This window comes from Numida meleagris, chromosome 9 (assembly GCF_002078875.1).
Source record: "Numida meleagris isolate 19003 breed g44 Domestic line chromosome 9, NumMel1.0, whole genome shotgun sequence".
NCBI classification, from domain to species: Eukaryota; Metazoa; Chordata; class Aves; order Galliformes; family Numididae; genus Numida; species Numida meleagris.
The window spans coordinates 14,315,450-14,339,920 of record NC_034417.1 but is presented as its reverse complement, the minus strand read 5'-3'; the positions used below and the strand labels follow the sequence as shown (position 1 = coordinate 14,339,920).

The following is a 24,471-nucleotide window of genomic DNA, read 5'->3' as shown; positions in this document are numbered from 1 at the left end:
GGGGGGGGGGTTCAGCAAATGGCAGCACGGCGACCAAATGGCCCGGCCCCGCACCGGCGCTGCCCCGTAACGCCGCGGCCCCCCCGGCCCCTACCCCCGGTTTGTTTGTATTGTGTCAGAAAAGGAGAGAATTTCAGAATTACAGCTGAAAACGCCATCTGTTTCCAATGAATCCCCCATAGTTTTTCACAATGTTTTTGGCAGATCTCTGCCTGCAAATTCCTTCAAGCCCTGAGTGCTTGTTTTTGTTGGGGGAGGGGAAACCGAGTCCACAGAGGCGGATTTGTTCCTTCCAAAACTCTCCAGTTTCTTTACCTCCTTTTTTTTTTTTTTTTTCACTTGCAAAAAAAGGGGGGGGGAAGGAGAGAAAGCGGGAGGGAGAGCGAACAGCCTTTGCGCTCTGCTCTCCCAGGTTTGTTTATCTTGTATTTGAGCAGAAGTTTCCCCTTTTTAAAATTTTATGCCTTTCTTTTGCATAACCGTAGGTGCAGCCGTCTTGCACACACATGCAGCAAATAAATAAAGCGCTGCTCTGCGCCCTCCCTCCCTCCTGTCTTAAATGCAGTGAGCCCATCTGTGCCATGCTCACACCGAGCTGTCCCCCCCAGCCCTGCACAAACCCCTGTTTTGGGGGGTTAAGCCATCGCAGCACCCACAATGCCCTGTTCCGAGCGGGTTGGGGCTGTGAGATTTACGGTGCAAGAAAGAACTTGATACGCGATCTGCCCGCCTGCTTTGTTTGATTCTCCCTTCAGCAGTCAAATAAGGTGCAAAGAACTGGCAAAACGAGGCGATCCGGAGCCGGCGGGAGCAGGGTGCAGACAGATGGTGCTGCCCGTGCGTGGTGCTGGGGGGGCCCGCTGCCAGCTCTGGGGGTGGGAAGATGGGGATGGGGTACGCGGGGGGGATTTCTTCCTCCTTTCCTTTTTTTTCCCAGTGAAGGCTGTTGGCAGAACTCCCAAAGAGCTGTCGTGGCCCCAGGAAGCCACGTAGCACCCCAAAACCTGGGGGGATGTGGGGCTTGGTGGGCCAGGTCGGTGCCTCGCTGAGTCCTGCCGTACTTATTTACTTGCTTAACCCCCCTGACACATGCAGCCTGGGCTGGATTCCCAATTGTACTGCTTTCACACAAATGGCTTCAACCTGGTCTCAACTCCACAGAGGTCCTGGGGAGGATACTGGGGTGCAGAAAGCCACCACTGGCAAAAGTCCTGCCTGGGGAGCAGGATGGTGCTCACACCAGGCCCTCATTGTTGGATGTCCGTGGGTACTGCCCCATCGCATGTGGGACCCCTGTGTCTGGGGTGCCGCTGCCTCCCAGCTGGGGCTGCACTGAGTTTTCTTGCAAATCCTTTTGAAAATCAGTCTGGTTTTTGCTCTCCCACACATCCTCTAGTTCACTTCGGCTTTCCCAGATGGTAGCTTGCTTCAGCTGTTCTTCCTGAAATATGCTTCTGCCTCCAAAAGATTAAGATTTTCTGCCCTTGGTCCACCTGGGCAAGGGGCTGGATTCCTGTGAAGGATCCAGCCCTACGGGAGGCTTGCAGGATCGGCTGATCAACAGCTTTTGTCACAGTGGCAGGGAGGGATGTCACAGCATTAAGCCAGAATTGAGAAGGTGGCTGCACCAGCACCACCTGAGCACCTCGAAGTGTGCAGGGCCAGGAGGACGCTGTCAGGGCCGGGAAGTGGAGAGGGATTCAAACACAGCCTGGAAATACTTGGGCTTCCCTCTTGTGCTTCTCACTGAGCTGGCCCTGTACCTGGAGTTAGGGTGGGCATTTCGGTTGTTTTTCCCCCAGAAATTGCCTTCCCAAGATTCTAGGCTCTTGCTGACTGGAAATGGGGGGATATCGGGGGTGACTTTGGGTTTACAATGGCAGCAGCTGAGGTTTCCTTTTTTGTGGCTTGTGCGGGTGTGCGCGTGAAAGCACTCAGTGCCGCCCAAAGAACTTCCTGACCCGGGGCTTCGGGGCTAAGCACCAACCTGCTGGCCCCAGAGAGCTAGGGCATGGTGATAGTAGCTCTGTGCTCTCCCTCCAACTCACCCCCTGGGGTGAGCATTAGTGGGACAGCAAGAAGAAAAGCAATGGCGAGGGGATTTGGCGTGGGTACCCCAGTAAATGTGGAGTAAGGGGACCCAAAGAGCAGTTGGGTCCCGGATGGTTTGAATGGGGCTGGAGTGAGCTTAGGGCTGTTGCAAGCTCAAGAGTGGGGTGAGGACGTAGGAGTCTGGGGTGGGATGAGGGATGCTTCGAGATGCAGCTGTGATGGGGCAGGTGAGGAGCCTTATCCTGGGGCACGGAGCACATTTCTAACAGGAGAGCCCCTAAGTGCCTTTAAAAAGCTTTGCAACCTGCACTTGGCAACAGCCAGGATTAAAAGAAGAGCTCCCATCACTGGGATATTTATTCCCTCGTCTTGTCCGTCAGCTCTCAAAATAACAGAGCGTTCGATTGTAGCCTCGAGATTGCTTTGCACTCAAGTGCAGCCTGGCTGAGTAAATCACTGCTTCACCAGCTGAAATTCCTGCAGCGAGGGGGAGAATTGAATTATGTCCAACTGCAAAACCAGATGCCATCCCCTTGATGAAGTCATAGGGCTCTGACTGCGGAGAACAAGCTGGCTCCTACAACCGAGCAGCTCTGTGCAGCGTCCCGGCCGTGGTGTGCGGGGCTGGAGTCCCTGCAGATACAAGGACAGTGAGCTCTGCGGGGTGCTGAGTCCTGCTGTGCACTGCATGAGCATCCCGGGGAGTTTGCATGCTGAGGGATTCTGGCTCTGGCCTTTCCAGCCATGGGCACGGCAGAGCACAAGGATGGGAGGGCGAAGCTGGGTGGTTTTCTGTTAGTTTTTACCTCCTGGGTGCTTTGGTCCCTGTGCATCCCCAGGTGTGACCTCAGCATTGCTTGGGTGCCCACCTAGGTTTTGGGTTGGGTGCCATGCCACACCACCCTCCGCCCTGCGCGCAAATCAACGCCTCCGATGGAGATGCCGCAATTTTTTTGGCAGGCGTTTAATTGTATAAATTTGCCTCATCCAGATTTATGTGCTCCGGGCTTTTCTCCATCTCCTCATTTTGTGTCTCATTTACCTCTGCGTTTGAAGGGTTGAAATTTCACAAGAGCGCAGCGGGGATGATTATTCCTAGAGGGAATCCACACCTGTAAGCATCGAGTGCTTCCCTGCCAGCCCTGCTGCGGCCCGGGCGAGGAGGAGGAGGGCGAGGGACCCGCTGCCACACCTGGGGGCCCGCGGGCATTGGTGGGTGGCAGCTGTGCCTTCAAAGGCACCCTGGGAAAACAGCTCGGGTGCACGGAGCGCAGTGGAAATCCAAAGCAGCCGTCTGTGGGGCTGCCAGGCCCGGGGTGGCTGGGGCTGGTGGCTGGAGGAGGTGGCTGAGGGCACCCGTGTCACTGCTTTGAGAGCCAGGTGGTGCTGGAGAAGCGGAGGGTGATGTTTCGGGCTTGAGAGAGGAAAAACCACCTTGTTCCCCACCAGGCTCACCTTGGGTGAATCCCTGCCTGGCCCCATGCTCTTATCTGTAAAATGGAGCACTCCTCCGAGTTGGTTCACACGGATGTTGTTGGTGTTGGGAGAGCAGCCAGGAAAACCTGTGGTGTGACGTGGCGGGGAGCCGCTTCGTTAGTGCCCTTCTGCTGATGGAGAATCAAAGGAGGTCGCTTCCCTCGCTTGTCTTCCTCCATCCACCAGCTCCAAGCTGCTGCTTTGCCCATTGTAGCAAAGGCACTGCTGAAGTTTAAGTCCCACAGTGAAGCTGAAGAGCAAAACGGGCCAACCTGCGACTTGCTGCTCCGGCTCTGAATGCTCATTCCTCCTTCCAGTCCATCTTGAACATCTCAAGATTTGCCAGGTCCTCTCGGAGCAGCATCTTCAGCAGTGAGCTCTGAAGCACGGGGCTGCTGCCTCTGCACTGACGCCAGCTCTCCCATTTGGGCACTGGGAGGAGATGCGTTCATCCCCGCTAAGCTGCCGCAGTAAGGGGACCCAGAGCCAGGAGAGCTGACTGCGACAGGAACGGCCGTGGGCTCCTTGCACAGCATCTGATGGTTCGTGGCCGGGGAAGGCACTGACGCTGCTGTTTTCCTGCCTGTGCTTGCCCCGTGTCTGTGATGCTGGGAGAGGAGGGATGGGGGCCATGAACTCGGTGCTGAGGACAACGGGGAGTTGGCTGTGTCGGGTCCTCCAGATGCTTTAGTGCTTGAGAGAGGAAAACTCCTTCTGTGTTCTTTCTAGCACAAAGAAACCGGATGAAGCCCTTCCCCAGCATCCTTTTAAGCAAGACAACGGCTGGGCTAAGAAATGCTGCAGACACAACCCAGCTCTCAGCACGCCCTTCACCTGGATTTAATGCATCTGTGCATTTAATGCTTTTAATGCATTTACTGCTGCTTTGGCCACTGGAAGAGAGCACAAAAGCAGGCTCCAGCACGGAAGGTGCCTCAGCTGAGCCAGCCTCCCCATGCACGCCCTTGCAAAATATGAACTGCAGCGTTTTAAGAGCCAGGTTTATTTTTCTCCTGCAGTTCCCTCCTCCCGGTCCTCCTCCCCCCACTTCAGCGCAACTGAAACCTGATCTAATCCCTTTGCACATGGGTAATTTATTGGTCTATTGGGCTTTTCTTGATGGCAAATTGCATTGTCTTTCTTCCTGGGTTGAGGCTTTGGAGCAGTTTGCTGCATTCCTGCAGCTCTTTTCTCAGGGCTGATCTTTCACACCCCCTCTGAGCACAGTCAAATCAGTTTTATTGGGCCTCTTTGTTATGCAAACGAGGCAATAATAAGCAGGCTATTATTCGGCAAGATTGGCTCCGATTAGCAGTTCAAAGGAGGTCGCTGGCGGAGCTCCGGGTCGGGTCGGAGCTGGGCCGAGGGTGATGCTGCCCATCCCCGTGGGTCCCGCTCCGGACCCCGAAGCCTCGCAGGAAGAAATCCTCTCCGTCGGGTTTTGGAGGAGCGCTCCGGTTGTTACAGCCCTTTCCCCATCGTTCTCCTGCGAGCGATGTCCAGGCAGGAGCTGCGTGCTCCCCGAACTGAGCCGAGAGCCGTGCCTTTCCTATGGAGGTGTCAGCATAAATATGTTTATTTAGATTACTTAAATAAATATGTGTTTAGGAGCCCAAGTCTACGTGCTCAGATGTGAGGCCAAAGGTAATTACGTTTTACTGTGTTCTCCGAAAAGGCCTTTTACTGCATGTGTGAGGCTTGCACATCTACACTTCAATCCGTGTATTTGGAAAGAAGCGGGGTGATGTATTTGCATCACATGTGGGTGATGAAATACTTTCCAGCCCGTTAGTAACCAAGAGGATATTAAACAACATCTCTTAGCAGTGAACGCTTTAAAATTAACAGGTCTGGTTAACATGCACCCAAGAGCCTTAAAAGAACTGGCTTTTGCTTACTGAAACTAATTTCCAGTAATTCTCATTGCTGGAGAAATTAGGGAAGGAGGGATGAAGTGTTGGGTTTGTGCTGGTTTTCTGCAAGGGCGTGATTTGGGTAAATGAATCTCGGGTAGCCTGACCCCTGCCGAAGGGAAAATAGGGGTGCTGATAGTTAGAAGGCTGTTAAAGTTTGGCTGTTAAAGTTGGATGTGTGCGTGGAGGAAGCCTGAACACTTACATTAACAGCGTGCAGCATGGCGGGGCACGGGGCTGTGCAGGAGGGGAGCTCTGCCTACGTGACCTTAGTGGTCTCCCCCAACCTTAACGACCCTCTGTGGGCTCGGTGGTGATGGCTTGATGGTCGGACTAGATGATCATAGTGGTCTTTACCAATCTTAACGTTTCTGTGATTCTCTGATGGCAACTCTGGGCTGATTTTGCAGCAGGGAAGTGAGCTTGATGGAATATGGTGAATTCACCACTGAGAGACACACGGCTGGGGCTGGTGGATAAACCAATCCCGGCGTGCAAGGGCAGAGGCGAGGTGCTCCATGCAGAAAGCCTCCCGCCGTGGGGAATGGAGGCAGGAGGCTGATTGCAGGGCTGGGCAAACACCTTCCAGTGGGAACTTAAAAGTGCAAAGCGTTTAGCTTATCTGGAGGATTGACAAGTGACTTGATTGCCGTGTGTAAATATCTTTGTGGGAAACGCATGCTGGTTACTAACGGACTTTTTTTTTACTGCTGTGGAGAAACTCGGTGGTTCTTTTTATGTCCTTACAATGAAGGCAGATAAAATCCACTTAGAAGCAGGACCCACATTTGTAAAGGTGATAAACTCCTGCAGCAGGGGCATTGCTTTTTAGCCTGTGGTCACCTTGGGCTGCAGAAGTCCTCCTGGGAAGTACACTTGAACAAGCACAGGCACTGGGCGGGCAGGGTGGCTGTCCTTGAATGTTTTGTCTAACTTTACAGTTTCCCAAACTGTCAGCCTCGGCACCAAGGGAAATGTTGTCCCTTGTTTGAATGGCACCAAGCCCCTGAAAGGAGGAGCGAGGAGGCCAGGCGTCATTGGTACCGCATAGTCCTGAGGACGAAGGTCCCTCTGCCACAGACCATGGTGACAGTGTCACCCAGAGGCGATGGTGTCACTCAGGTCCTGGAGAGCTTCCTTGGTTTCCTGCTGAAGCGGGGTTTGTTCCTGTGCTAAGTCATCTGTGGTTCAAAAACAGATCTATTGTGAGGAGATGGAAAATAGATTATGTGAAACTGAATAAACATCGCTCCCAGGCCTGGGTACAAATGAGCCTGTACGGCTGGGCCAAAGCTGCTGCCAGGGGACGGGGCACGGTGTGGAACAGGACGCATTTGCTGCCCTCCGTGGTGGCTTTGTGCTGCGTCCCCAGCGTGGTGGTGGTGGTGGTGGTGGTGGCAGCCACGTGTCTTGCCCAGGGCTGAGTCACACAGGTGCCTGCACAATCGCCACATTGAGCAGCGAGGCTATGCCCGCCGAGCCCTGCCTACAAATCCATGGCCATCCAGCCCCCGTGGGCGATCCTCACCATAGCAAAAAGAGGAGGCAACACCCCCCAGGGCTTTGCCAAGCCACCAGCCTGCTGAGAGACACATCCATGGATCAGCAATGTTGTGTGCAGCCCCGCTCTGCACCGCCCCACGCGCTGCTGCCACGGCACCTGGCTTGGAAATGTGGCCTTATATGGGGCCGTGCGCGAAACAGGGAGAAGGGGACGGGTGCCAAACCCAAGTGATAACATCTTAAAGAAGAACGCTCCCCCTTCAGGCCCAGGGAGGGAAGAGATGGGCTTCCTTGCCATTGTGGGTATTATTGCTATTTTATTTTTTTTAACTCGGGACCTTATAAAGTCATGAGTGATCCTCGGTGGTGTGGCAGTGTGGGATGCTGGGCACTGGGATGCATTTGGCATGGAGCGTTGGGGGCTGTTTTGCAGCAGCAGCTGCCCAGGAACTGGACTCAGTGGTCCTTAAGCAACAGGTTATGACTGAAAATTCCATACACACAGCGCATCCCAGTGCCTGGAACCAGGGCTGGGGGTCTTGAATGCCCAGGGGTGTGTCCTGCTGCCCCCAGGGCTGTGCCACCCCAACTGTCTGCAGCAACATCTGGCTGCGTGCAGCCTTGGGGCACCCTTGAGCAGTGCATTAGGTATAAGTGCTAGGACAGCCAGCAGTAGTGCATTATAATTCATACCTTCCACTGGGGATTCCTCCTCCAACACCGACCTTCCCTTCTCCCTCTGCGTTCAGGCACCGTGCAGCTATAGTATGAGCTGTAACAACCACAGCAGGAGTGTCAGCCCATGTCTCAGGTCCAAAGCTTGCTTCCAGGTCACCTCCAACCGATGGCAAGTTACAGTGGGACACGAGGGTTTCCACAGGGCTTCTTGCAGGTTTAGATTGGACGCTGCCAAGCTGAAACAGCTCCTAGGTTCTCGGAGCTGTTGCTAGCATCTGTGCTTATTAAACATGAATTTTAAAGCTGTGAGGAACCTGTCACCGTTTCCTATTTGCACTTCACTCTTCTTGGAAGGAGCATGCAGCCCAAGAGCTGGACTGCTGAGTGTTTTATAGCTTTGCTCTCTCCTTCTGATTTTCCAGCACCGACTGTGTTTAGGTTTCCAACACTGCAATGTTTAAAACTAAAACATACTGTTTTCCCTGCAACAATGCTGGGTTTTGTAACTTTCTTTTTAAACAAACGTGGAATGATTTTGGCACAGATGCGTTGCCAGCCTCCTTCTAAACAAGCGCCGAGACAGGAATATACGAGAAAGCATCTGGAAATGGTGGGGCTTTTTCTCTTGTTGCTCTGCTGCCTTTTGTGCCTGATCCCATGTCCAAGCCCTCTGATGGGGTTTGATGAAGAGGAGAGGAAGGAAAACACCATGAACATTAAGTGGAGTGAGCCCGGGTTCACCCAGCAGGGCTCCAGATTGGCACAAGCAGTGTCTGCGCGCTGTTCAGCGAAGGCCGTGTGCTTCTGCACAGCTGCGTTCAGCTCTGCTCCAGGGAAGCCACACAGCCCTGGGGAATAGGCACTGGGAAGGGGAATAAAAAAAGAGCCAACAAAAAGGAGAGGATCCAAATTTCCTTTGCCTTCCTCCAGCTTGCCAAGCCTGGCAGAGGCTCTGCTGCCTTCGGCTTCTCCGCGTGGGCAACGGCAAGCGGGGCGGCTGGCAGCTTGCACCCTGCCACGCCGGTTTTTCTCCTCTGCGTCAGCCTCCTGTTCTCTCTGCATGGGTCACGGTGGGGAACGGGCCTCCCGCCTCTCGCCCCGGGCTCCCCGAGCACCCTGGGGTACAGCCGCAGCATGGGGCGCTGCAGGAGAGGTGCACGGCTTCTCAGCTGCAGCACCAAACCTGGCAGCGCGGTGCATGAGCTCGGATCCTGCTCTGCCCGGTGCTGGCATCGCTGCGTAGCTGCTTGCGTGGGGCACAACGGCTGTGCTGGGGATGAGTTTTCCCATGCCCAGGGATGAGGAATAGGAAGGACTGTGGATTTTTGCTATGGTGAGGACTAGGCAGAACAGACAGTAATTTGCGCCGCACCGTTTTCAATGTCAAGTGCTAAAAAGGCATAAAAAAACCCATTGCGTCTCTCCCACCACATTAATAACCCCGCTGCTTCTCCCACCGCATTAGTGATCCTGCCTTATCCTGCTAATGAATAAGTCCCATTCTTCACCACCCCGCTTTCCCCCAGGAACATTTCATCTGAAGGCTGGGTGCTCTTTCCCTTCTTGGCTTAAATCGGGGCACATTCTGGTGGCTTCCTTGGCTTTGATGCATGAGAGCTGGGTCATGTGAGAGGGTCACATCTGGTGAGCGAGGTCGCGTCACGCGGTGCAGCCATCGTGATGGGGTTGGGCTGTGGGAACCCGGCAGGGGGTAGAGTTTGACCCCACAACGTACAAGGTGGGGAACCGCGCAAGCACTGACCCCTGTGCGTTTTCTCCCTGCCTTGCAGTGACGTCTCCATGCAAGATCCTCAAGTGCAACTCTGAGTTCTGGGCGGCCACGTCGGGATCGCACCACCTGGGCGCAGAGGAAACCCCGGAATTCTGCACGGCGCTGCGAGCCTACGCGCACTGCACCCGCCGCACCGCCCGCACCTGCAGGGGGGACCTGGCCTACCACTCGGCCGTGCATGGCATAGACGATCTCATGGTGCAGCACAACTGCTCCAAGGATGGCCCCACGTCCCAGCCCCGCCTCCGGACATTGCCCCCCGGGGACAGCCAGGAGCGCTCGGACAGCCCCGAAATCTGCCACTACGAGAAGAGCTTTCACAAACACTCGGCAGCTCCCAACTATACCCACTGCGGGCTCTTCGGGGACCCCCACCTCAGGACTTTCACAGACACCTTCCAGACCTGCAAGGTGCAAGGGGCTTGGCCGCTCATAGACAATAACTACCTGAACGTCCAGGTCACCAACACGCCGGTGCTGCCTGGCTCCTCAGCCACCGCCACCAGCAAGGTGAGCCTTGGGCACAGCTCGTGAGCAGGGCGCAGGTGCTTCCGAATGCCACTTCCTCCCACTAGCTGTCTCTTCCACAAGTTGCTCATCTCCTTGGGGAGGGTAAGAGTGAGAGTTCCTCTGAAACTATCAGCTGCCCATCCAGACCGTCCTCTTCTATCTCCACAGTTAGCAGGCTGGGATAGAACTGTAGTATCATTAAGGTTGGAAAAGACCACTGAGGTCCTCTAGTCAACCACTGACCCATCCCACCGTGCCCACTGACCACGTCCCTCAGTGCCACATCCCCACAGTTCTTGAACACCTCCAGGGACGGTGACTCCACCACCTCCCTGGGCAGCCTGTGCCAGTGCCCAACAGTCTTTCTGAGAAGAAATTTTGCTAATATCCAACATGAACCTCCCCCGGTGCAATTTGAGGCCAATGCTGTAGCTGTAGACAGCAATAAAGACAAAAGAATGGGGTTGACAAATTAAGTCCCCACCTGAGGGACTCCAGATGTCTGTGGACAGGCAGACCAGGAAAGATGGCAGCACTTTCTGGGGGACACCTGTGGTCCAAACAAACTTGGGGCTAGCCCCACAGGCCTCCACTTGTGGATGTGACCATTTCAGCCTGAGCTGAAGCTGACGTTTTGGTTTTGACACATCCCTAATAAACATCCTTAGAGATAATTACTGATGCTTGCAACTCCTCATTTACCAGAACGTGTTGAAGACTTGCTGAAGCGGTGCAGTTAAGTCTGGCTGGAGGGAGGTGGTCCGTGAGGACACAGGGACCATCGATTTCTAGGCTGGATCCTAAGATCACCATTTTCATTGAGCCTTTTCACCCGTTGTCTGCCTCACGGGCTTGTGGTGGCAAGAGATTAGTCATGAGATCTGCAGCACGAGCTACGGGAAGCATTCCTGGGCCACTGATAGAGGACCATGTGCTGTTGTAAAGTAAAGCCTCTTTATCCAAGGGGCTCTTTGTATTTGTGCTTGACAGTCTCTGACTTACCCTTATTCCTTCCAGCCAGAGACAGGGTAGCACCCAGAGGAGGTGGCCAGAGGTCTGTGGGAGGGGTAGTGCTGCAAGGTGGTGCCTCAGGACATGGCCCAGGAGAGGACAGCAGAGCTGCCACTGGGTTGGGAGCATCTGGGTGCTCAGTGGAAGAATGGTGGGAGAGAGGGACAGGGACAGCTCTGGGCTTCTGCTGGGGACAGATGTGCTGGGAGCCACCCTCGTACTCAGCCTAGGCCTTGGGGTGCCTCTTTTTTCCCCTTCGTATCCTGTCTGCTTGCAGATATTGAATGCATGTGGTTGAGATGGAGCACAACATGTCCTGGGGTCCAGAGGAAAAGCCTCTGTTGGTCTGCAAAGCCAGGGAAGGGAGGAGGCTGGGTCTGTGGGACGTGAATACCATGGGAGCCAGAGAAGCTCCGCCGCCTATGGGAGCCAGGCCCTGGGGGCGAGACGGTGCTGCATGCATGGGCATGCCACCACAGGCCTGTGCCTAATGATCGTGCAACCAGCCCCAGCTGCATAGGAGCTCTGCGTGGGGCCTGGAGATAACAGCACAGCTCCAGCTGGTGTGCTCAGTCCAGGCTTTGGGTCTTGGCCTCTATGCACGGTGTCTTCACCCCCATGCTAAAGCAGGATGGCCATGTTTGAGTGTCTAAAATTGGGGCACCTACCTCGTCTGGGCGTCTAAAAGTTGAGGCAGCTTCTTAGGAGGAAGTGTCTACGCATGAAGTAAAGGCCACAGACTTTGCTGGGTCGAGCAGCCATCTCTTCCACCTCCCACACTGATCCTGGCGGTGGCTGTGTGCTCTTCAGCGGTCAGCTTGTAACCCTGTTCCTTTTTATCCTTCTCTTCCCACAGCTCACCATCATCTTCAAGAGCTTCCAGGAATGCGTGGACCAGAAAGTGTACCAGGCAGAGATGGACGAGCTCCCCGCTGCCTTTGCTGATGGCTCCAAGAACGGTGGTGACAAGCACGGAGCCAACAGCCTGAAGATCACCGAGAAGGTGTCGGGCCAGCACATCGAGATCCAGGCCAAGTACATTGGCACCACCATCGTGGTGAGGCAGGTGGGCCGCTACCTCACCTTCGCCGTGCGTATGCCGGAAGAGGTGGTCAACGCCGTGGAGGACCGGGACAGTCAGGGCCTCTACCTGTGCCTCCGGGGCTGTCCGCTCAACCAACAGATTGACTTCCAGACCTTCCGCTTGGCTCAGGCCGCCGAGGGCCGTGCTCGCAGGAAGGGGCCCAGCTTGCCGGCCCCCCCTGAGGCCTTCACTTACGAATCGGCCACGGCCAAGTGCAGGGAAAAGCTGCCCGTAGAGGACCTCTACTTCCAGTCCTGCGTCTTTGACCTCCTGACTACAGGGGATGTCAACTTCATGCTGGCTGCTTATTATGCCTTTGAGGACGTGAAGATGCTTCACTCCAACAAAGACAAACTGCACCTCTATGAAAGGACACGGGCTCTAGCCCCGGGCAACGCGGCTCCCTCAGGGCATCCCTGGGCCCTCCCTGCCCTCTGGGTAGCACTGCTGAGTTTGAGTCAGTGTTGGTTGGGTTTGTTATAGAGTTTTGCTCCTTCACACTGTGGGGAAAGGGGAGCAGGAGGGGACAAGGGACAAGATGACAGCGCTGGACAAGGAGAGACTGGATAAAGAATCCAGTGGGGAGCGTGTGGATCATCCTCAGATCTCAGCCCCTCTTTCCAGCACCCAGACCTTCCTCTCCCCAGCTCTTGCCCAGGAGGAACATGATATGCTCCCGGGACAGTTGGGAGATTTTGCTGGACTGCACCTCAAGTGGTCCTTCCTCACCTCTCCTCACCCTCCTCCTCCTCCTCTCCGTAATGTGGGTGCTGGGGAGCCCCCATCTCCTTGCACGGCTGCTCCATGGTCCCCAAAATGCTCGTGGCGACTGTGATGTTGGCGTGTGTGAACGTGGCTTTGTGTTAGGGAGCCACAAGTGTGTTGTGGCTGGGCTCCACTTCTTGGGGTGTGCTTCTTTCTGCAGACCCATCACTGCAGGAAGTGATGCAAAACAGCAGGCAGGGGCCAAAACGGTGAGGCTGACCACAGAGAGGAACAAGGCACTGTGGTGGAAGGAGGCTGTGATCCTCAAGCTTTGTCTTGTATTTTCTGTGGTTTGAAGGGCATCTACTACTTTAGCCACTTCGCTTGGCTGATTCACTCCACAGTTTTATTCCTGGCTCTCTTGTCTCTGCCCGGACCCACTGAGGACTCTTGATTGCGACAGGAGAAACCTGGCCAGTATTCAGGCATTTTCTTTAACTTCTGCCCAGTGTCAGATGAGCTCCTTGTGCCGTTTGCTCCCCCAGAACTGGCAGCAGGGAGGCTGCTCAGTGGGAGACCCCATCTGCACACTCTCGAGCCCCGCACCCTCTTACCTGCCCGTGCATCAGCCGGGTCCTGAAGCAGGAGCATCCCTCTCAGTTTGCTGCTAGGTCTCTGCTCCACTCCTTCTCCCAGGGTCATGACTTGCAACCCCATTGCAGACCCGTTGCACCTTAAGTCCATCTGGGCTTGTCTCTGGAATGGGGCAATGTTAGAAATTCAGCCAGGAGACAGGATGCAGCAGAGGGCCCCCTCCCCACCTGCCCCCAGATACCTGTTCCCTCCCTCAAGACTATTGGTAATCTCCTTCCCCCACCATGTAGTGCTTCCCTTCTCCCCATATTCCTCTGTGGTTCACCTCATTGCTCACTGAACAAACAGCAAGACCAACTTTGGTCTGCACCTCGGAGACCTCTTTGGGGATATTCCCTCCTTTCCTCAGGGGGAATTTCTCATAAATCAGCCCCAAAACACTCATGGGGGAACGTCCTGCTCAAGGGAGGTCTCTGGGCAGGACGAGACAAGCTAGCACCAAAAGAGGTGGGAATAGGCGACCGTTGGCAGTCTGAACTGGTGCCAAGAGGTGGCCTGGTGTAAATACTCAGCGTGACTTTTCATTGTGTCCTAACAGCTCTAGAGCTCCATTTGTAAAGCAGCAGAGAAATGCAAAATTGTGTCAATGGATGTAATTTATATTGTCTTCTTAATATATAGAGCCCTGGCATTGATCTCGTGTGACTGTACAGATGAAGAGATGTAATTGGTTTTTAAATGTCTAAGGAAAGAAACAAAATGGGAAAAAAAAAAAAAGATGTGTTTACTACTTTGCTCCTTGCTTTGTTTGCTGGTGCCCCAGGTATTCTGTTCAGGCAGGTTTTAAAATAAGGATATCACAGTTGGACGGCACTGAGGAGACCAGCTGCTGGGCTGTGGCACAGGACAGCGCGGCTCCCCCGGCTGCTGATGGCTCAGCAAGGCTGACTGGGATGTTTTCTTTGCTGTACTGAAGAAAGAGCCACCCATATGACCTCCCCTAATTACCCATAAGGGTTAATTTCCAGCCAAGGAAGGCCTGTTTAATTATCGCACGGCCAGTCCCGCTGTGGAGGTGAGCAGCCCAGCTGGTGGTCAGCTGTTACAAGGTGGTTGGGGTATCCCTATTTTAGAAGCAAACAGTGAAGCACTTTATTTTGGTTGTGTTTGACCCAGTTCTGGTTTGAGGTGAAGTGTGGCCAAGAAAGACCCGATACTCGGAAACAAACGCGTAGGTAAGGGAGGGGTGGTACGAGAAGGCCCCCGCCTCCCCACGCTCAGACCCACGGGAGCGTCACCGCGTGTACATACTGTAAATTATTTATTGAGAGAAACACAAGTAAAGTTTGAGGTTTTTTTGACAATAAATGAGTGGGTCTGGTTTTGTTCCCAGTGTGTTTTATGGTGCTGCCTGCCCCCTCAGTGCTAACGCCATCCCATTTCTGCGTCTCCTCTAGAGCAGCTTGCTGTAACCCATAACCCGAGCAGCCTTTCACAACTCGTCTCTGCCCTGGAATTCGCCTAATTTTGCCTCCCTGGGTAGGGGAAGGCGCGGAGCAGCGGCCTGGCGCGCTCTGTGAGGCGTGCAGGCCCAGGCCTGGTGTCCGTTCAGCCTCGAGCGGCTTTTTGCTGGGAAGCGGCCGCCCTCTAGAGGGCCGGCTGTGCCATGGCGCCCGGCGAACGCGGGGCCTGGCGGCGTGAGGCGGGGTTCGGGAACCGGGTCTCAGGCCTGGAGCGGCCAGGGGAGCGCAGGCCGAGTTGCGTGCGGGCTGTGCGGTGCGGGCACCGCCCGGCCCGGCCCTGTCCTGCACCCTGACGCGGCCACGGACCATGTCCACGTGCGGGTCCCTTGGGTCTGGGGGTGGTTTGGGAGCAGATCCGCCTGAGGTTACAGCACCCGGAGGGTCCATTTCCCCACCAGCTTGCACAGAGGTTCAGGATTCCATCGTTTGGCAGCCGATGTCCCCACCACACCGGTGCCGCGTGCGTGCCACCGTGCCCAAATCCCTACCTGCACCGCTGCTCGTCAGGCCCAAGCTGCTCCACTTTTTCCGTGGGTCCCCCTGCATAAGAGATGAGTCAATGATGAACGAAGAAGACCCCTGTGCTCAGGGCAGGGGCACCAGTGCAGCTCCCACAGCCCCCGCTCCAGGGCCTCCCGCCCCGAGCCGCTCTCCCTGCTGCGCCGTGGCTGACAGCCCATCATTCTTTCCATTAGGAAACCCATTTTTTCAGGGGCACATAACTCAGCCGTGAAATTTCACTCCCGGCCGAAACTTGGCTCGGTTCAACAGGAGAGAGGCTGGGAAGGGGTGGACGCCGTGGCTACAGGTGTGAAAAGCAAAAGCCCTTTTTACAATGAGCTCTTACAACTTGGGAGAAACGGCTTCAGTCCCTGCACTGTGCCTCGCTGGGGACCGGGGTATGCGCGGACTCGGTGTGAATGGGTGGAGGGGAAAAAGCAAAGTGAAGCAGCCCATCACATCGCACCTGGGGAGAGGGGGATGGAGCAGAGAATGCCACCAATGAACCAGGAACAGAGGAAGGGGAATAATCCCAAGAAAGGGCCAAAGAGAGGATTATACACCCACGGAGATCCCAGGGAGCCGAAGGTTGGATAAACATCACCACCATCCTGGATGGAAACCAGCGAGGAAATGGCACAGCTTCTCCTGAGCAGGTGGAAATTCCCATCCAAAGGGGTTTCCAAGTCTGGATCAACCCTCTATCACCGCCAACTGCAAAGTTATGTACAACAGCTGAGAACAACAACTTGGACATGCTTACACCTGCACGGTGGAAATACCCATCCTGGCACGCACAGGGCATGCAGGGAAGGGTCCCACAATCCCGTGACGCCCCCGATTTTCGGCACCCATCGCATTGCATCCAGTCCAGCACAGTTCTGAAAACCTCAGGAACACTTTTTAATATACAAGAATCAAAAGTACAGCAGTTTTACAATGTAGGAAAATTTAATACATACTATATAAACAACATATTTACATCAGAAATCACTAGGACAGTGGCATTTTTTTTTTTTTCACAAATATAAATTAATATTAATTACTGTTCTTTTAGTCAACAGGTTTAAAAGACTTTTACAGTGAGAGTCCTTCTCTCCCTGGAGGGAGGTGGAGGTCGGGAGGAAATGAGTGAAAGCAGAGAAGTATTTGGGTGTGGGTCACTTAAAACTGTTTACGCCAGGGACCTCAGAGAGCCACCTCGGCTGGGCACCGCACCACCTGTCTGCTCTGCAGGACTTCCATCGCCTGAACTCACAGCATTTCCAAAGGGGTCAGGCTGAAAAACGTTCTTAAAAAGACAAACAAACGGATGAAGCAACGGACAAACAAACCCAGCACATTGCTACTTTTTCCTGCAAAGAGGATAGAGGAAACCCCACAGCTGGCTCAGAAGGAAGAGCTGTACCAGATGCTGACACAGACACTGCAGTGACGTTTATGGCTGTGGATCTGTCCCCTCCAATCCCGTTCACACCAAGTGACTATGTCTGGTCCCTGTTTCGAGGGGATAAAACGTGTGCACGCACACCTGGGGAAGACTTTCCCTGCAAATCTCCAGTTGCATGAATGTGCAGTCCAGCGAAGAGCCATCCGTTGTGAGCGAGGAAAACCAGGTGACTGCTCAGTGGCAACCCAGTGTGACAGTGGGGACCACTCTTTGCCGGCTGTGGGCAAAGCTTTTGCTGTTGCACTGGTTTCAAGAAAGAAACCCCAAACCACCTCATGCTTGGAACCTGGGACGAGCAGAACCCCTCATGCATGGGTACAAAAGTGCCTCTTGTTGGAGTTCAGAGTTTTCCTACACCAACCGTAACACTGGTCTGGCCAGTATTGCCTCTTGCTACGGCTTGTATGGCACAAACTTTCCATCACGATAGCACCACTGTGTGAATGTGAATGAAAAGAGCAATTTCTCTTTGCCCCTGTGAGGTTTCTTCCAATTTTACTTTAAAAGCTAATACCTCTGAAAAGAAAGGACCTCTTTGTTGAATACCACAGCAAGTGCAATCACAGCTTAGTGAGAATGGCAGCGGTAACGTGTTGCCTCAATGCCTCCAGCACCGCGCGGAGGGGAGACGTGGGGGTTAGTGTCAATTTGTGTGCGCTTTCCAAAGCGCCTGGAGCAGGGAGGCCAGCCCTCAACACCCCTCGGACTATCAGGGAAAGGACATCACAGCTTATTAAGGTCATATACTGGCATCTTAACAGAGCCTCAGCTTCTGCCCCCCGCCAAGGAGAGCAGCCTGGAACAGCCTGATCTTTAATCTGAACTCTGGGAGATGAAGCATCCCCAGACACCATGCTCCGGCCAGTCTGGCTGTTGGGAGAACTTTGTTCTTTGCAGGGATGCAGTTCTACTGACAAAGACTTAGAACCTAAAAAGAAATCTCCATATTGACTTCTGGCCAGCAACCTGTGTGGAACCACTCCCCACACCGCTGGCTGGACGCTGTTCTGTATCATTCAAAATGACACTAACACTTGGAGGAACGTTTGCTCTGAAGCCCGCTGAGCTGGGCTGCAAGCCCCTCTTCTCCCTCTGTCATGCTGGGCCTCTAAGACATTTGCAGCAGGAATTCTTAAGTACCAAGTCCTGAATTCCTCATTTTCTTCCTCCTCATTTAAGTGCTAAGCCCGCAGGCACATCTCCGACTCAGACAGACTGCTGAGCGGTGGCAGAAAGGTGACAGGTGTGACCATTCCCCAAGGCAGATATCAGCCCGCAGCATTGCCATTCAACTCTGTGCTACCACCCCTTCTCTTTTGGTTGTAGTAATGGTTTGTGATCACCGTTTTGTGAAGCACACAGAGAAATGACTTGCCTGGAATTCAGAGCTTCAGGGTCCCCAGATGCTCTTGTCCTGGTAACTTACAGTCCCCAGCCAGCACCTGTGTTAATTCCTGGCTATCCAAGCTGCCCATGTCAGGAGAGAAGAGGGGTCTTGTTATGCATTCCTGCGCCCTGTCCACTAGGAAATACTGCCCTCGCCCTAGCTTCTTTCCTACTCGTCAGAAGTGAAGTAAGCCTTTGCTACAGAAGTCTGCCTTTTTCACATATCCCAAAGTCTCCCAGAGTCAAGATTTGCTGGTTCCAGCCCTGGATCCCCCTCTGCTCCTCTGTAGCAGGGGACACAATGGCAGTCAGAGCAGAGCCAGTTTCTTGAAATGGATAAAGACACAAGAAATGATCATGAGTCCAGAAAAGTGATGGATTGTCACCAGCATGGATCCAACTCCTTTGGAGTCACTGTAGGGACACAGAGTCCCTCTTTCAACCAAGCCCTTGTGACAACAACAGCTTGGATGCTGAGGGACTCTCCTGTCCCTCTTGGAATATACCATCCGTTGACCTATGCTGGTTACACACAAAGCCCAGCCCAACCAGTTCATCCCCAATCCCAGAGCAGCATCTGTCGTGTAACATCAAGACCGAGCAGGCACACAGCCTTCTGGCACAATCCTAAGCAGCATTGATCCGCCTTCTCGGTTTTGGGGAAACACTGTGGCTGAGGAAAATTCTCAATGCGTCCATTGGACTGGGGAAAACAAACCAAAGAGAAAGAATGAGGCAAGTCTGGTTCCAATGTTCAATGAGAGAAAGGGGGGGAAACGAAATGGGAACCCAAATTAGAACTGAGTCTTCCTCCACCCGCTCCTCCAAAATCCTCCTTGACCCAGCAAGATGATAGCAGCATGTTCAGAGTTTCTGGTTGTTGCATCCAAGTCTTTCAAGATGCGTTTCCCCCCTTCTCAGTCACTTTACGTTTTCCTAATGTTCCAGTTATAATCTGGATTGTTTTTCTGTTCTAGCGACCTATCCAGAGGTGACCTGTGATCGAGAGGCGACTTGGAATCGTGAGGAGATTTCTGAGAGGGGGGCGAGCGAGGGTCCGACACTGAAGGGTGAGGTGGAGGAAGAGGCTGTTTGTAGTCTCCCGGTTTGTCTGTGTGGAAGGACCGGTAGTGGTCCGAAGGTCCTTGGCCATGGTATCCCATGGGCGGCCTGTGATCAGACATCCGTCGGAAATCCTGCTGGTGGTAATTCTGAGGCCTGAACTCATCGGATCGTCGGCGCTTGGAGTCATGGTGGTGTCTGCAGAGAGAAAAGGGATGGATGGAGGTCAGTTCCCCAAGGAAAGTGGCACGGAGGGACACGGTGGGATGGGTTGACCGGTTGGACCAGGTGATCTTAGAGGTCTTTTCCAACCTTAATGATTCTATGAAAGCTCGTCCACTGCGGCTGGCTGCATTGCTGCAAACCCCTGCCGGCCTTCCCATGGGGAACTGGAATTACCTGTCATAATAATCCCGGTGGCCTCTGTGGTCTCGGTCACTGCTGTACTGTTCGTAGGGCCTCTTGCGGGAGAGGTTATTTGGTCTGTAGTTCCCAGAGCTTCGGTGGGGGTCTCCACGAGATCGCCGGTCCCCGTAGTGGTGGTCCTTGTACCAGTGCTGCTCATATTGGTGATGCCGCTCCCCGCCCCACATCTGGTTGCTGTTGCCACTGTAGCTGAATTTTCGATCTCGCTGCCACTCTCCTCGGTCTGCAACGAGGAAAGCATTGATAAGCGTATTCCGTGCTTTAATTTAATTAATTAAATATAAATTAATTTACTTTTTTTGGCTCAATTATCAAAGAACCGATAACTATTACTATTGCTCCTTTGACTTTTTCTTCCCTAAACTATATGGACCCCATTTTATCCCTTGTATTTCTTCACCACTATTCTAGCCAATTTTATTCTCTCCCATTTTTATACTCTTTCCTCACTCTGACATCATGTTTTCAAGTCCAGCAGAAAGGACAGCAATGATGGATGTTCCATCCCATCACCTTTAAACCCTCAAAGCCACGATTTGTGTCCAAGAGCAAACTGCCACTAGGTTAAGAGGAAGGGTTGCTTCTGGTTTCCCAGCACTCACCTGTGTTGCTGAAGTGTCTCTTGGGGGGATGGCCGTAGCTTTCACGCGGGTGCCCATGCATCTGCTGCTGGGTATGGGAAGGGGGCATGTGGAGCTTCTGGGAATGAGGATTGTGAGGCACGTGAGACTGGGACATGGCAGGATCACGGCTGGAGCCTGAAGGCTCCGGGCGGAACGGCTTCTTCATGCTGGGCATGCTGGCCATGTCCTCCTTCTTCTTCTGCTCCTGCGAGGGGCAAGAGACAGAGTTACAGCTCAGCTGCTCTTCATCCTCAAGACTCAGACTATGTGAGCAGTGGCCCAATCTGTCAGGCCCCGGGCTGGGCTGGAGATCCCCCGTTTTGTGGGCCACCCACCTCCCTGTGAAGCAGCTGTGCCCAAGTGCAGGCAAGTGCAACAAGCATTAAAGAACGCACCCAGAGGGAAGGCACTTCATATCTCACCTCCTCTTCCTGCGACCTTTTCTTATGAGCCATCTTGTAGAGTTTGTGCAGTTTTCTGGCATCAAATTCTGTGAACTTTGACACAAATATCCATAGGTTCCTGGAAGGACATGAATTTTTTCCGTTAATTGCTACGTGAGCTGTTCAACTGCCATCTGCTTTCAAACCAACACCAAATCAGTTCTGCCCTCTCAGGAAAACAGTCACATTCCAGCTCAGGACAGGATGTTTCAGGACAGCTGGAACCAAGCCCTTCGAAGTAAAATAAGGGTTTTGCACTGGTTTCTCTAAACTAGCTCTGAACTCAATTTAAATGAAACCAGAACAACTTGCAGACAAAACCCTCATCTGAGGCTGGTCAAGGGCTGAACAGGCTACAGAACATGAGGTTTCTCTTACATTCAGGCAGAGGCAAATAGCACATTCGTCCACATGAAACCCAGCAGCCTACAAGTGTCATTTTGAAATATCACAGATTAGCCACAGAAAACAAAATGATCCCTCACCTTCTCCATAGCTTGATAAGATCCTGGTCAGTGTAGGCTTTAAGGCACTCAGAGATGCGGTCCCCAATTTTTAGGAGGCAGTTGCGTGTGTGCTCCAGCTGTTCTTGAACCGTCAGTCCCTTGTCAGGCTTATCTAGTTGTTTCAGTGCTTTTTTCACTGGTCTCATCCTTTCCTTGCACTTGAGAAAGAAACAGAGAGTAGAAAGTGATTCACTTGGCAAAGGGCTCTGCACTGTTCCCTTGTTAATCAGACAGAGCTGAAAGAGGTTCATTAGCGTGAGACATTAGCTTTATCCAACCGTTAGGCAAGGAGAAATCATCTCTGAAAGCAGCAATTTGTTAGACAACGCTGCAGAAAATTATCAGGAATAGATGAGTCTCTCCATCTCCGCTGTCCCCTCAGCCTTTTAGAGGTGAACAATTTGCTCTGCAAACAGTAAACGCACACAGGCTGATCCCAGGACAGGCAGGGAAGTGGAACCGAGCATCCACACGCTGAATGAGCAGCCCCAGCTGAGTTAGCCTCCCTGTTCATCCCAGCCTGTGTTTGCTTTAATCTATTGCTTTTATTAAGACCGGGAGACATGAGATGAAAGCACCACCTTTTTCTACTGGAGACATCAGCACTTTGCACAGACAGTACATCAGACAGGTTTCTATGGCCCGACTGGACCTTCCATGCACCACGGAGGGAAAATGAAAGGAAAACAAAGCCACAAAGATAACATAGGGCCTACAGGGAATGCACAGATTTGAAAATACACAGATTTCAAAGTAGAGAACTGTTTTTAAAAACTGGTATTTCAGCATTTCACTACGTATGTCAGGCAAAGGAGCATCTGTCACAACAACTTTTAATAAAAGGCTATTTATTAATTTATTTTTTTTTAAAGCCTTGCAGGCATGTTTGCTGCCAGAGCATTTACACAGCGAGGGACGTGCTTACAGAGCTCTGACAACTCCATACCAACTACAGCCATACAAGGTCACTCTTAAGAGTCCCCCTGTATTTTGCCACCTAGAACAGCCCCAATGGCTTGTTGGCTCCTACAGAGCCTCCTCGGATAAAGTACAAGCAAACACTGGCTCACTGGGAGGCTCTGCCATTACCATCCCATCTCCTGAGGAAAATACTCACTATGCTGAATGTTTCTTGGTCCAGATCATCATCCTCATCTTCTCCAATGGGGACTGGTTCACTCCCTGCTGTAATGTGGACGGGACCTTGCGATCTCTTCCCTTTACTTCCAGATTTGGCTTCACCACCTTTAGGCTTTACAAGGACAAATTACATTGCATGATGAACCAGTCTGCAGAACCCCAAGCGATCCAAGTAACAGCCTGCACACTATTGTTCCTGGCAGTTGTTAAACCCTGGGCATCGCTCCTACAACTTTCCTCCCAAGATTTCAAACTGTTTTGCTGTAATGCCTCTGTTTAGCTTTATGTCATCCCTGAGGGAGCAGAGGGAAGTCAGAGCCAATGCCTAGGACCTGAACATTACGGTTATACTCATGGAGAGAAAAAACAGTGTTGAAGACTTGGAAGAGAGGTTAAGCTAAAGAATATATGCCCCTTGCAAAGAGCCTGGAGTAGTCTCATGTCTCTGAAGACTTGCAGCTTCATACAGTACCACTAGTCCTCAAACTAGTTGATCTGGAAAGCAACCTCAGATTTAAATTCAGTGTAAATTTTGTCTTATATGGCTTATCTGCAGTCAAAACCACATGAAAAATCACTGGAAAGCAAACTTTCCCCTACGTATGGAAAAAAAGCTCCTTGGTTTGTACTCATGACCTCAGTGTCTAAACACAGTGGGCACACAGTACATACGTGCTCACTGGACAGGTACATCATTCCAGAACCTTTGACCTCTCTTCCAATCTGAATCCAGCCTGAAGGCAGTCGTACCCAAAATTCAAGGGGCATTTTAGCCTATGACATACCATTGGTGTTGAAATGCTCATTCTGATGAGTCCTGAACAGTCACAAGGTTAATCCACAGTCTTGGCAGAATGGTCTGCTAGGTTATTTGGGGTGAATTTAAATTAGAGAAGAATGCAGGCAAGTAGCTGCCAATCCTGTGATAAATCACAGCTGAACATAACTTTGAACTGAGTGCTCCACGCTCTACACCCTTTCTTCCTTAACACCAGCTACTGAGGCACGCTGCTGTCACAGGGACAGCCGTACTTTACAGGCAGTCCGACAAAATCTATTTTTCATTTTTTCTCCTTTTTCACAAGGCTTAGGTTATATATTGACTTTTCCACTCCTTATTGCAATTCTACACACTAAGGAGTTCAGGAGGGCTGGAAAATAGATAGGGTCTCACCCCGGTGTTTTGTTAATGACTCTTCACACTGAGCCTTTAATAGGACTCATAGCTTACCCTTCTGCTCAGACTTCCCTATCTCTTAAACTGCTCATGAGAGTACTGCATACCTTTTCCTTCTTTTCTTTTGTCTTCTTTTTCTCTTTATCACTTTCCTTTTCTTTCTTAGTGCTCGTCTGTTTTTCCTTGTTCTCTTTGTTCTCTTTCTTCTTCTGTTTCTTTTTCACCGGGCTCTTGTCCAAGCCATCCTCCTAGAAAATCAGTCACGGCACAGTCAAAGCTGGAGTCCTTCACCTCACATACACATTCTTCCATAAAACACGCATCCTTGAAAAGCAAGCATTTGTTGAGATCCATCCAAATTTGCCCTCGCACCTCTTTAACCCGACAGCAAGACCGGTGCTGCAATCCACCCAAACAACCTTGAACAAGAGGGCAAAAAAGTTATACGAGCCCCTGGCAGACTTCAGATAAGCACCACTTTCCTATGCCAGTTGTGCTGGAGAACGCTCAGTCCATAAGGTAGATACTGATCGGAACATGAACAAAAAGCCTTAGACTACAAGCCAAACCACTCAATGACAGAAGGTTTTCTAAGCAGCACTATGACCTTGGTAAACTCCAGCTTCACCACTGGCTGATATACTGAAAAGGAGAAGGAAACAATTCTTCTTTCTCTCCTTTATAAGGGCAACAGACTTTGTCCTTAGACCGCCTTTCCTTCAGGTCAGCATGTGGATGTGTGCAGCCCTTCTAGCATCCTCCTCAAAACACCTGAAGTACTGACCTAAAAGAGCAGGTGGGAAAGGTCCTTCTTTCACCTTAACAGCTGTATGTGCTTCTTCTGTAAGCTTGCTAGTCTCTTGTGGGAACACGCTCTACAGCTCCCCTGGACCCCACAGGGCATTTGCCACAGGTG

General features: G+C 52.5%; 2 protein-coding genes across 52 annotated transcripts in view; one reads left to right on the top strand and one right to left on the bottom strand.

The window, feature by feature from the left end:
* The window catches only part of RGMA (repulsive guidance molecule family member a), a 21,878-nt gene extending 7,176 nt beyond the window's left edge, over window positions 1-14,702 (top strand). For both annotated transcript variants that reach the window (XM_021406939.1, XM_021406940.1), the window contains exons 3-4: window positions 9,413-9,924; window positions 11,792-14,702. In XM_021406939.1, the coding sequence (XP_021262614.1) occupies window positions 9,413-9,924; window positions 11,792-12,502 (1,223 nt within the window). In that variant the 3' untranslated portion in view covers window positions 12,503-14,702. The remainder of the gene's footprint in view (window positions 1-9,412; window positions 9,925-11,791) is intronic.
* CHD2 (chromodomain helicase DNA binding protein 2) overlaps window positions 16,225-24,471 on the bottom strand; it is a 111,933-nt gene continuing 103,686 nt past the window's right edge. For all 50 annotated transcript variants that reach the window (XM_021406887.1, XM_021406885.1, XM_021406889.1 and 47 more), the window contains 7 exons: window positions 23,663-23,803; window positions 22,356-22,490; window positions 21,218-21,396; window positions 20,712-20,811; window positions 20,269-20,494; window positions 19,640-19,889; window positions 16,225-19,438 (listed from right to left, as the gene is read on the bottom strand). In XM_021406887.1, coding sequence (XP_021262562.1) covers window positions 19,105-19,438; window positions 19,640-19,889; window positions 20,269-20,494; window positions 20,712-20,811; window positions 21,218-21,396; window positions 22,356-22,490; window positions 23,663-23,803 — 1,365 coding nt within the window. In that variant the 3' untranslated portion in view covers window positions 16,225-19,104. The remainder of the gene's footprint in view (window positions 19,439-19,639; window positions 19,890-20,268; window positions 20,495-20,711; window positions 20,812-21,217; window positions 21,397-22,355; window positions 22,491-23,662; window positions 23,804-24,471) is intronic.